The sequence below is a fragment of the Pseudophryne corroboree genome, chromosome 2 (assembly GCF_028390025.1).
Source record: "Pseudophryne corroboree isolate aPseCor3 chromosome 2, aPseCor3.hap2, whole genome shotgun sequence".
Lineage (NCBI taxonomy): Eukaryota > Metazoa > Chordata > Amphibia > Anura > Myobatrachidae > Pseudophryne > Pseudophryne corroboree.
In genome coordinates, this window is record NC_086445.1 from 624,125,424 (window position 1) to 624,138,488 (window position 13,065).

The following is a 13,065-nucleotide window of genomic DNA, read 5'->3' on the forward strand; positions in this document are numbered from 1 at the left end:
ACCAACTGCGACTTTGGAATATTTAGAATCCAGCCGTGTTGCCGTAACACTTCCAGAGAAAGTGCTACGCTGATCAGCAACTGCTCTCTTGATCTCGCTTTTATGAGGAGATCGTCCAAGTATGGGATAATTGTGACCCCTTGCTTCCGAAGGTGCACCATCATTTCCGCCATTACCTTGGTAAATATTCTCGGAGCCGTGGAGAGACCAAACGGCAACGTCTGAAATTGGTAATGACAATCCTGTACCACAAATCTGATGTACGCCTGATGAGGTGGATAAATGGGGACATGAAGGTATGCATCCTTTATGTCCAGAGACACCATAAAATCCCCCCCTTCCAGGCTTGCGATGACCGCTCTCAGCGATTCCATCTTGAACTTGAACCTTTTCAGGTACATGTTCAGGGATGTTAAATTCAATATGGGTCTGACCAAACCGTCCGGTTTCGGGACTACAAACATGGTCGAATAATAGCCCCTTCCCTGTTGAAGGAGGGGAACCTTGACCACCACCTGTTGAAGATACAATTTGTGAATTGCAGTTAACACTATTTCCCTCTCGTGGGGGGAAGCTGGCAGGGCCGATTTGAGGTATCGGTGAGGGGGCATCTCTTCGAATTCCAGCTTGTATCCCTGAGACACAATATCTATTGCCCAGGGATCCAACTGGGAGTGAACCCACTTGTGGCTGAAATTTCGAAGACGAGCCCCCACCGGGCCTAGCTCCGCCTGTGGAGCCCCAGCGTCATGCGGTGGATTTTGTGGAAGCCGGGGAGGACTTCTGTTCCTGGGAACTAGCTGTGTTGTGCAGCTTCTTTCCTCTGCCTCTGGCAAGAAAGGACGCACCTCGGACTTTCCTGTTTTTCTGTGATTGAAAGGACTGCATTTGATAATACGGTGCTCTCTTAGGCTGTGAGGAAACATATGGCAAAAAATTTGACTTTCCAGCAGTAGCTGTGGAGACCAGGTCCGAGAGACCCTCCCCAAATAATTCCTCACCCTTGTAAGGTAAAACCTCCATATGCCTTTTTGAGTCGGCATCACCTGTCCATTGCCGAGTCCACAGGACCCTTCTGGCAGAAATTGACATAGCATTTATTCTAGAACCCAGTAGACTAATGTCTCTTTGAGCATCTCTCATATATAGGACAGCGTCTTTAATATGCCCCAAGGTCAACAATATAGTATCCTTGTCTAAGGTATCATATTCCTCAGATAAGGTATCCGTCCATGCTGCTACAGCACTACACACCCAGGCCGACGCGATCGCCGGCCTCAGCAAGGTACCCGAATGTGTATAAATGGACTTCAGGGTAACCTCCTGTTTGCGATCCGCAGCATCTTTGAGGGCAGCCGTATCCTGTGACGGCAGGGCTACCTTCTTGGATAAGTGTGTTAAAGCTTTGTCCACCTTAGGGGAGGATTCCCAGCGTAACCTGTCCGTTGGTGGGAAAGGATACGCCATAAGAATCCTTTTGGGAATCTGCAGTTTTTTATCTGGAGATTCCCAAGCCTTTTCACATAACTCATTTAGTTCGTGTGAGGGGGGAAAGGTTACCTCCGGCTTCTTTTCCCCATACATATGTACCCTCTTGTCAGGGACTGGGGTTTCCTCTGTGATGTGCAACACATCCTTAATTGCTATAATCATATAACGGATGGATTTAGCCAATTTAGGCTGTAACTTTGCATCATCGTAATCGACACTGGAGTCAGAATCCATGTCGGTATCTGTGTCAACAATTTGGGATAGTGGGCGCTTCTGAGACCCTGACGGCCTCTGCGACATAGGATCAGGCACGGGTTGAGACCCTGACTGTCCTGAGGCTTCAGCTTTTTCTAACCTTTTATGCAAGGAATTAACATTATCATTTAAAACCTTCCACATATCCATCTAATCAGGTGTCGGCGCCGTTGGCGGAGACACCACATTCATTTGCTCCCGCTCTGCTTCCACATAGACTTCCTCGTCAAACATGTCGACACAAGCGTACAGACACACCACACACACACAGGGAATGCCCTTTTTGAAGACCGTTCCCCCACAAGGCCCTTTGGAGAGACAGAGAGAGAGTATGCCAGCACACACCCCAGCGCTATAAACCCAGGAATAACACAGTAACTTAATGTTAACCCAGTAGCTGCTATTTATATTGATATTTGCCCCAAATTATGTGCCCCCCCTCTCTTTTTACCCTCTTCTACCGTATATCTGCAGGGGAGAGCCTGGGGAGCTTCCTCTCAGCGGAGCTGTGGAGAAAAAATGGCGCTGGTGAGTGCTGAGGAAGAAGCCCCGCCCCCTCGATGGCGGGATTCTGTCCCGCTTAAATATACAGTTTCTTGGCGGGGGCTCATACATACATACATACAGTGCCCAACTGTATATATGTTTACTTTGCCAAAAAGAGGTCCAAATGCTGCCCAGGGCGCCCCCGCCCCCCTCCCCCCCGCGCCCTGCACCCTTACAGTGACCGGAGTATGTGAGGTGTGTGGGAGCAATGGCGCACAGCTGCAGTGCTGTGCGTTACCTCAGTGAAGAACGGAGTCTTCTGCCGCCGATTTTGAAGTCTTCTTGCTTCTCATACTCACCCGGCTAATGTCTTCCGGTTCTGCGAGGGGGACGGCGGCGCGGCTCTGGGATCGGACGGCGAGGGTGAGATCCTGCGTACGATCCCTCTGGAGCTAATGGTGTCCAGTAGCCTAAGAAGCAGGACCTAGCTTCAGAGAGTAGGGCTGCTTCTCTCCCCTCTGTCCCACGATGCAGGGAGTCTGCTGCCAGCAGATCTCCCTGAAAATAAAAAACCTAACAAAATACTTTCTCTCAGCAAGCTCAGGAGAGCTCACTGAAAAGCACCCAGCTCGTCTGGGCACAGTATCAAACTGAGGTCTGGAGGAGGGGCATAGAGGGAGGAGCCAGAGCACACCAGAACCTAAATTCTTTCTTAAAGTGCCCATGTCTCCTGCGGAGCCCGTCTATCCCCATGGTCCTTACTGAGTCCCCAGCATCCACTAGGTCGTTAGAGGAAAAAAAAGAAGAAACCATTTCCTGTAAAACCACAGAATGTAAATCCTCCACAGTGTGTGGTAGTGTCTAGCAGAAACAAATTTCTTGCTTCGCAACATGGTTTGTATAATGCTGGAGGAAAATCCTTCAACTTTTAGGATTCTGCTTTCACATAGCCATGCCATTAAATGTTAGCAGTGGAAGGTCCTGGTGTAGAAATGGACCTTGTAACGTCAACCTGGTCCCATGGCCAGTTTGAGAACATCAGCCTATCAGGGTCAATCTGGAGCCACTAGATTTACCAGTAGACCCTGATGCAATGAAGGGGAGGGGTTTGCGAGGCGGAACATACCTTGGCTGAAAGTCCAAAGAACAGTCAAGGCTTATATCTTAAGAGTGCTCAGAGCACAAAACAAATCTTGCAGTTGTGACAAGAGGCTAAGAGGTTCACCTCTGGCAGATCCCGCTGCCCAACCAACTGGGTGAAGAAATCATTCCTCTGGCGGGATTGCATTCCTGCTGAGGAAATTCACCTCCCAATTTTCCATCCACGTATGAACACGGGTGACACTGCTGGCACAAAATTTTGCCCAAGACAATATTACAACTTCTATCACCATAGCGCTTGCAATTCAGGTGCCCCCCTGATGGTAGACATGTGACACTGCTGTGGAATCATCCGGTCTGGGCAGTCCACAAGAATCCATTGAGATCTGTTCAGCATAATGTAAATGGCTCGGAGCTCCAAAACATTAATGGTAAGGGCAGACTAGATGGAGTAGCCCCTGCTGAGATTATTTGGAATCAACCACTACTGCAGGGACTGGTGAGAGGATTGTTGGACCTTTATCAACACCACATAATCATAAAAGACAGACATTTCATGAAAACGTTTGGAGCTGTGGGCAGTCCAAATGGCAGAGCACAAAACAGATAGTGGGATTCCCCTACAGGAAGACCAAGAAGTGCATGGTGCCCATCAAAGATGGGGATGTGGATGTATGCGTCCTCAAAGGTTATGGAGGACAAAAATTTGTTGGCCTCTAGACACAGAACACAGACCTCAAGAATTCCATTCAGAAACAATCCATCCAGACTGGTGTTGTAGACCTTGTGGTTGAGAATAGGTCGTCTGGCTTCTGGACAAAAAACACATTTGAGCAAACCGTTCCTGTTTCTGTTCAGATGGAACAGTCACTCCACCTGACAGAATAGAAGTAATGGACTGATCCAAGGCCGCACGTCTTACATCGTTCCTTGGAAGAGTGATGTAGACCTTTGCAGTTGATCACAGCCCTAACACCCAGTGATCCATAGAGGACCTCTCCCGCCTGTTTCTTAAGTGGAACAGACTACCTTCCACTTCCATACCAGACAGGCTTCTCAGGCTCCTTGGGTCTCGAGTGACAACTGGTCTAGATGGCCCTACCTCACTCTGCCGAGTTCCGGACAGATTATAGACCATCTTGGGAAGCTTGACCTCTGACCAACCCTGAAAGAAAAGGATGAAAAGCACTCATTCAGCTGCTGCCCCGCCAACAATCCCCCTGCCACCATTCTGACTTCCCGTCCAGTGGAAATAAATGGTACCCATTACCAGGCAGCCTGAGACCGTGATTCTCCAGAACGTAGACCTGATTAGGAGAAATCAAGGGAGTCAACAGTTCACTTCCCTGGTGGTCCAGCGGCAATGCTGCCAACAGTCAGCGTGTGTTAGGGGTGCCACCAGGGTGGTACTAGGTGGCGCTGTTGCTCTTGTCCAGCAGTTCTTTAGCCTCCTGTAGCCAAAGACTTTGCCTATAGCAGCCGCCTTTCCTGTGAGGATTAGGTCCGCCCAGTACTCAGATGCCCCCAGGTTTTTATTATAGACAAGGCTGCTGTGGGAGGCTGGGCAGGGCAAGTACGGAACTGGAGTCAGACTGAGACATAAAAGGAAGGACCAGACACACAGGACAAACAATAACTTCAGCACACTACCGTGTGCGACTGGCACGGGATCACTGTGGCAGATGGTACTCACTAGCGCCACAGTACTGGAGATGGGAAACCAAGTACTGGGGACTGAACCTTAATGGCCGAGGTGATAGCGGTGCAGTTCCTGGTAGTGCCTAAATATAATACAGGCAGACAGAAATACAGGACCAGATAGCATGCAATACAGAATCTCACAAATGGACTTGCTGGACCGGCCTGCAGAGCAGCGCCGGCAGTCAGAAATACAGCACAAGACCGCGGAGCGGCGCTGGCTACAGACGTACAAACAGGCAGGGCTGGAATACTGAAGGGACCGCTAATAGCGACACCAACGGTACATGTATAACATGGTGGAATAGATGCTACGAGTGACACAGAAACACATACTGCGGAACCAGACTTACAGGACACGGGTAATAACACAGGGTACAAACAAAAGCTCTAGTTGAGCAAATACAGTCTGGAGTGCACCAGATTGTGCACAGAATCAGGTACATAAACAGAAGCTCCTAACAGAGACAGAGTTGACTGGAACACCCAAGATCAGGCACTTGCAGGGAAACAGCAGGCTCAGAGTGTGACAGGATTACACAAACTGGTCATGGTTCATCAGGGTTTGTCAGGATAGACTGAGTAGATCAGGGTTGTACAGAATCAGGATAAGGACTGAGCATAAGTAGCAGCTAGGTCCTAGGCAGGCTGGGTAATAAAAGACAGTATCCAATCAGGACAGCCAATAAGGACAAGCCCCCTTAATGAGGAGAGTCACTGCAGGTAAGCAGCCTGAAACAAGGCTTAGTGCTAATAGCTTAATTATGCAGTAGCTGGACTGCACACATTAGACATAGGAGTCAGGCTGCAATTACACAGACCCACCAGAGGTGGCTTGTAACAGCATGCTACACTGCTACACTTACGGAGTCCCCAGCATCCACTAGGACGTAAGAGAAAAGTATACTTAAGTACAGTGCTGCAATGCAGCCCCAGTCTAAACAGTTCAGCTTCCATGGGCACTTAAAAAAACACTGCAGACCACAGGTTGCAGAGGGGTGGTATATTAGTCTATTAAGTGCAGAAAGATGTAGTTCAGCACTTCTTTGCTGACCAGGAAAGCTTGAAAACTATTGGTACTGGCTACCACCACCACCACACTGCTTTGGATTGATTGAGGAGCTTTTCAATCTGTTGTGTTAATATGCTTCAAGTTCTTTGTAGTATGAGAAATACTATACCCACAATCAGAGCTCTCCACCCTGAACAATCCTAGAAACACTCTCTAGAGAAGTTCAGAAGCTTAAACACATATATTCTCCAGGGTGCACAGTACCTAAAGTAACCACTTAGAAAGTAGAAGTCTTGTAGGAGGAAAGCTCTTAATTGATTATATGAGTATCTTATTAGTAACACATTTTAATTTCAATTAGCAGTTAAGTTAGATAAAAATCAATCAATCAATCAATCACCTCTATGAAGTCTGCCCTTGCTGGCATATATCCTGCCATGTCTCTAGAGAGTAGAGAATCGAAAGTGGGTCTTGGAGGGTCCTCAGCAGCTTAATTATATATATAAAAAAGAAAATGGAGAACATCACATTATATATTCAGCAAAAAATAAATAAAATGTTTAAATATTTGCCCAACACAATTTAATTCCAGATTAATCTTGAACAATAGTTTTGTATTGTTCCCAATTATTTAAATCTACTGATGTACACGGATTAAAGTAAAAACAAGGATTTTAAATGATCAATTCAATCAAAATATTGCAGATCCTAAATAGCAAAAAAAAATATTTTAGTAGTATCAAAACCTTTATTGCAGATGTTAAAAAAACATATCATCAATCACCTTTGTGTTTAAGTGCTACACTTACCGTGGAAAAGCAAATCATATTAGGGCCAACGTAACACATAGGAAAATAGTTCTGGAGGCTCCTAGATGGACTGCTTCACTTTTTGGGGGCCTATTAGACAGTCCAGTAATGACCTTGGGAGTAGAGGACTTTTTAATAAAATGTTTAGCTACACTGTGGGTTTATTAAGTGTCATTTCTTAAACAGTTTGTATGTAAATTTCTATTTCTATTTTGAGAACTATACTGTAGGTCACAACTGGCCCTGATGCCAACAAGGTCATGCTGGGACATTTAACTCACCAATAACAGAGGTAGGTAGATAGGTTAAGTAGTATAGTGAGTTCAAAGTTTAATCATAAAGTTGGTCAGACAAGTTGTTCAGTTGGATGAAAAATTATTTAGTCCATGGCCAGTTTAAGAGGAGATAAGTCAGTACTAACATTTATTAACAGTAATTTTTACAGCATCAATAGAAAAATAAGATTTTAATTACCTACCGGTAAATCCTTTTCTCGTAGTCCGTAGAGGATGCTGGGGTCCACATTAGTACCATGGGGTATAGGCGGGTCCCTTGGGAACTATGGGCACTTTAAGAGTTTAATAGTGTGGGCTGGCTCCTCCCTCTAAGCCCCTCCTACCAGACTCAGTCTAGAAACTGTGCCCGAGGAGACTGACATACTTCGAGAGAAGGAAATACACAGATAGTGGTGAGATTCACACCAACTCACACATAACAATGCAAAACCCAGCTAACACCAGCTGGAAACAATTCAGCAACGGCTGAACAACAGTACTTAACCAAGTAACAACGCAGTACGCAATCCAATAACAAGGCAGTTCTGAACCAAGTAACAACTGCAGGAAAAAGAAGCGCTGGGCAGGCGCCCAGCATCCTCTACGGACTACGAGAAAAGGATTTACCGGTAGGTAATTAAAATCCTATTTTTTCTTACGTCCTAGAGGATGCTGGGGTCCACATTAGTACCATGGGGATGTACCAAAGTTCCCAGAACAGGAGGGAGAGCGCAGAGGCTCCTGCAGCACCGATTGACCAAACTTTAGGTCTTCAGAGGCCACAGTATCGAACTTGTAGAACTTAGCAAACGTGTTCGACCCTGACCAAGTAGCCACTTGGCAAAGTTGTAAAGCCAAGACACCTTGGGCAGCCGCCCAGGAAGAACCCACTTTACGAGTAGAGTGGGCCTTAAAAGATTTTTGGACACGGCAAGCCTGCCGTAGAATAAGCATGCTGAATAGTGAACCTGATCCAGCGAGAAATCGTCTGCTTAGAAGCAGGACACCTAACCTTGTTGTGATCATAAAGGACAAGCAGAGCGTCCGACTTCCTGTGACGAGAAGTTCTCTTCACATATATTTTCAAAGCCCTCACAACATCCAAGGACTTTGAGGTAATTGAGGAGTCAGAAGCCACCGGCACCACAATAGGTTGGTTGATATGAAAAGCTGACACAACCTTAGGAAGAAACTGCTTGACGCGTCCGGAGCTCAGCTCGATCTTCATGGAAAATCAAGTATGGGCTCTTGCAGGACAATACCCCCAATTCTGACACATGTATAGCAGATGCCAATGCCAACAGTGTGACAGCCTTCCAAGTAAGAAACTTGACCTCAACCTCCTGCAAAGGCTCGAACCAATCCGATTGCAGGAACTGCTGCACCACGTTAAGATCCCAAGGTGCCGTAGGAGGCACAAAGGGAGGTTGGAAGTGCAAAACCCTTTTCAAGAAAGTCTGAACCTCAGGGAGGGTAGCCAATTGTTTCTGGAAGAAAATGGACAATGCGGAAATCTCGACTTGCAAGGAGCCCAGGAGCAGGCTCACATCCACTCCTGCTTGCAGGAATTAGGAGAAACCGTCCAAGTTGAAACTCCACTGCAGGAAACGTCTTGGATTCACACCAAGACACGTACTTTATCCAAATTCGATGGTAATGTTTTGACGTTACTCCTTTCCTAGCCTGTATCAGGGTAGGAATAACCTTGTTCGGAATGCCCTTCCGAGCTAAGATCAGGCGTTTAACCTCCATGCCGTCAAACGTAGCCGTTTTAAGTCTTGATAAGCGAATGGACCCTGTTGCAGAAGGTCCTCTTGAAGAGGAAGAAGCCTCGGATCTTCCAGCAGTAATTCCAGAAGATTCGCGTACCAAGCCCTTCTTGGCCAGTCTAGAGCAATGAGGATCGCCTGAACTCCTGTTCTTTTGGATTAGCTTGAGAAACCTTGGGATGAGTGGAAGAGGAGGGAACACATATACTGACTTGAACACCCACGGAGTTACCAGGGCGTCCACTGCTACTGCCTGTGGATCCCTCGACCTGGAACAGTACCTCCAAAGCTTCTTGTTGAGGCGTGAGGCCATCATGTCTATCTGAGGTACGCCCCAAAGACCTGTCACCTCTGCGAACACCTCTGGGTGGAGGCCCCACTCTCCCGGATGTATATTGTGTCTGCTGAGGAAGTCCGCTTACCAGTTGTCCACTCGCGGAATGAAGATTGCTGACCTCGCCACCGCGTGCTTTTCCGCCAAAAAGAATGGTTCTTGTTACCTCTGACATTGCAGCTCTTCTCTTCATTCCGCCCTGTCTGTTTATGTAGGCCACTGTCGTTACATTGTCCGACTGAACCTGAATGGCCTGATCTTTCAGAAGATATGCTGCTTGTAAAAGACATCTGTACACGGCCCTTAGTTCCAGAATGTTTATTGGAAGGATGGATTCCAGGCTTAACCATCTTCCTTGGAAGTTTTCCCCTTGGGTGACAGCCCCAACCTCTGAGACTTGCATCCGTGGTTAGGAGGATCCAATTCTGAATCCCGAACCCAAAGCCCTCTAGGAGGTGAGAGGTTTGAAGCCACCAGAGGAGCGAGATTCTGGCTTTCGGTGACAGACGTATCTTCTGGTGCATGTGAAGAGGAGATCCCGACCATTTGTCCAGGAGATCCAGTTGAAAGGACCGTGCATTAAATCTTCCGTACTGTAGAGCCTTGTAGGAGGCTACCATCTTCCCAAGAAGCCGAATGCACTGATGAACAAATACCCGGGTTGGCTTCAGGACATCCCGGACCAGTGCTTGTATCACCAACGCTTTCTCTTATGGCAGAAACAGAGAGAGCAATGCTCTGTTACAGCTTCTCCCTGGAAGACGCTTTTATCAGCAGATCGTCCAGATAAGGAATTATGTTCACACCCTGCTTGTGGAGAAGTTGCATCATCTCCGCCATGACCTTGGTGCCATGGAGAAGCCAAACGGTAGTGCCTGGAACGGATAGTGACAGTCCAGCAGCGCAAATCTGAGATAAGCCTGGTGAGGTGGCCAGATCGGAATGTGAAGGTATGCATCCTTGATATCCAGGGATACCAGGAATTCCCCCTCCTCCAGACCTGAGAACACTGCTCTCAGAGACTCTATTTGTAATCTGAATTCCCTCAAGTAGGGGTTCAATGACTTTAGGTTTAATATAGGTCTTACCGAACCGTCAGGTTTCGGTACCACAAACAGGTTTCAGTAACAACCCCTGTGTTGTAGGTGAGGTGGAACTGGAACAATGACATTTGACCTTAGCAATTTTTGAATGGATTCCTGTAGGAATCCAGTCTGTACCCCTGGGTAACAAAATCCTGTAGGGATCCAGGCATGAGGACGCCCAAACATGACTGAAATTTCTTAATCTTGCTCCCACCTGCCCAATCTCCAGGCTGTGAGATCCACCGTCATGCTGAGGATTTTGAGGAAGCAGAAACAGGCTTCTGTTCCTGGTGCAGGTTCTCTGGATTCTCCCCAACCACCTCTGAATAAAGTGGAAGAGGGCTTGGACTTTTTAGCCTTTGCGGTCCGAAAGGACTGCATTGTAGACGTAGGAAAAGATTTTCTCGTCGGCGGAGTGGCTGAGGGAAGAAAGGCTGACTTACCCGCGGTTGCCATGGAAATCCACACAACTAATGCTTCCCCAAACAGTCTCTGACCTGTAATGGGTAGATTCTCCACACTTTTCTTGGATTCCGCATCCGCAGACCATTGGCGTAGCCATAATCCCCTGCGTGCCGAGACAGCCATGGAAGACATCCTTGCATTCAGATGACCAAGGTCTTTCATATATTCCACCATGAAACCTGCAGAATCCTGTATGTGACGTAAAACATTTCAATGTCACTTCTATCCATAGAATCTAAGTCCTCTAGTAATGTGCCTGAACACTTTACTATGGCTTTAGAAATCCATGCACAAGCAATAGTGGGCCTTAACGCCACTCCTGAAGCAGTGTATATTGATTTGAGCGTAGTCTCAATCCTACAGTCTGCCAGTTCTTTCAAAGCGGTAGACCCAGGGACAGGTAAAACCACCTTCTTAGACAATCTAGACACTTTTTCCGAAACCTCTTCAGGGAAGGGAAAAACAATGAGAATCCTCTTTGGGATCTGGAATCTTTTCTCTGGGTTTTCCCACTTTTTTTCAAATAATGCGTCCAATTCCTTAGACGCAGAGGTGGTAAGGGAGGCTTTCTTATTGTCTGTAAAGTAAGCCTCACCAACCTGCTCAGGTACCTTGTCAGTAATGTGTAAAATGTCCCTAATAGCCTCAATCATGAGTTGCACCCCTTTAGCAAGGGATGCCTACCCCCTAGTATATCCCCATCACCGCCCGCCTATCAGAGTCGGTATCTGTGTCGACTTGCATTATCTAGGCAAACGCACGCTTTTTTGGGTATATACCAGGGGATTTTGATGAGGCAGTGGGAGCAGAATACGACAAAACCTCTACAGATTTTCTCAAAACCTGTGTTTCAGTCTCATTATGAGCTATCCTAGATGAAATCTGGGATATAATTACCTTAATAGAAGCCACCCATGGAGGTTCGGATTCAGAAGGCTGAGACAGTATTTTGCATCCCTGAGTACAAGGAATAGACTCCTCTGGAGAAGATACACACTCTGCAGCACAAGATACAGCGTCCCTAGACATGGTAATGCGAGATATATAACATACACACTCACAGGAAAATGTCAGACACAGTTTCCCCCAAGTACCTTCAGAGAGACACAGAGGAGCTAGACCACACACAGCGCCCCAGCAGGCAGTTACTAAGTAAATGCCTGGCGCTGACTGAGTAACCTAGACAGATTAAAAAGTTAATAATACTCCCCCCCTTCTATAACACCCTGGTACCGCAGAGGATAACTGGAGTTAAGTGGAGGGTCAGCGCTCCCTGTCAGCGCCTCTGTGTGTGTGATCTGCAGGGAGAAAATGGCGCTGGTGAGATGCTGGATCTGCTCTGAGAAGCTCCACCACCTGTAATGGCGTGTCTTCCCCCGCCTTATTTTAAACTAGCCTAAGGTTTGAACGCTAACAGTGGGATTAGCACGTTAGCTCAGATGACCAGTGTTAGGGTATTATGCTGGCCCAGGGCACCCCTCACAGCGCCACACACATGTACCTCTGAGCCCTCCGGAGCGCAGCAGATGCGCTGCGCTCCCACCCTAGTGCCGCCATTAACACCGGCGCCCCTCTTACCAGTGCGCCGGTGTCCTACTCACCACTGCATCTTGTGGCTCTGTTAGGGGGTGGTGGTAGTGCTGCGGGAGCGAGCGGTCGCCTTGGGGGCTTGCGAACGACACCCTCAGAAGCTCAGTGTCCTGTCAGCGGAGATAGGGGCCATTAACCTCAAGGGTTGGATCCTACTGCCCCACTCTTAAGTCCCACTAAGCAGGGAGGCTGTTGCCAGCAGCCTCCCTGTACCTAACATCTCTTAAAAAATAATAAAACTAGAAAAGCCCCTAGGAGCTCCCCTAGCTGTGACCGGCTCTACCGGACACATTTTCTAAACTGAGTCTGGTAGGTGGAGCATAGAGGGAGGAGCCAGCCCACACGATTAAACTCTTAAAGTGCCCATGGCTCCCATGGGACCCATCTAAACCCCATGGTACTAATGTGGACCCCAGCATCCTCTAGGACGTAAGAGAAATATTCAGTACTGGCCCAGCATAGTTTATAATCTATATTTCTCACCACACGGACACAAATGCTATGGTTAATTACGTCAAGTCAGTTAACCTACCAGAATGTTTTTACAGTATGGGAGGAAACTCTCACAAATATACCCCATATTTGTACTCCCCGTACATACAAACTTCACACATCCACTAGTCAGAAGCAAATCCATGAACCCACTACTGTGAGGCAAAATCATAAAATATACATACATTATATATATATATATA

General features: G+C 47.3%; 1 protein-coding gene across 1 annotated transcript in view; it reads right to left on the minus strand.

Annotated features, from left to right (window-relative positions):
* The window catches only part of TADA2A (transcriptional adaptor 2A), a 305,603-nt gene that overhangs the window by 205,123 nt on the left and 87,415 nt on the right, over positions 1-13,065 (minus strand). The window contains exon 6 of the mRNA XM_063954828.1: positions 6,444-6,532. Within this exon, the coding sequence (XP_063810898.1) occupies positions 6,444-6,532 (89 nt within the window). The remainder of the gene's footprint in view (positions 1-6,443; positions 6,533-13,065) is intronic.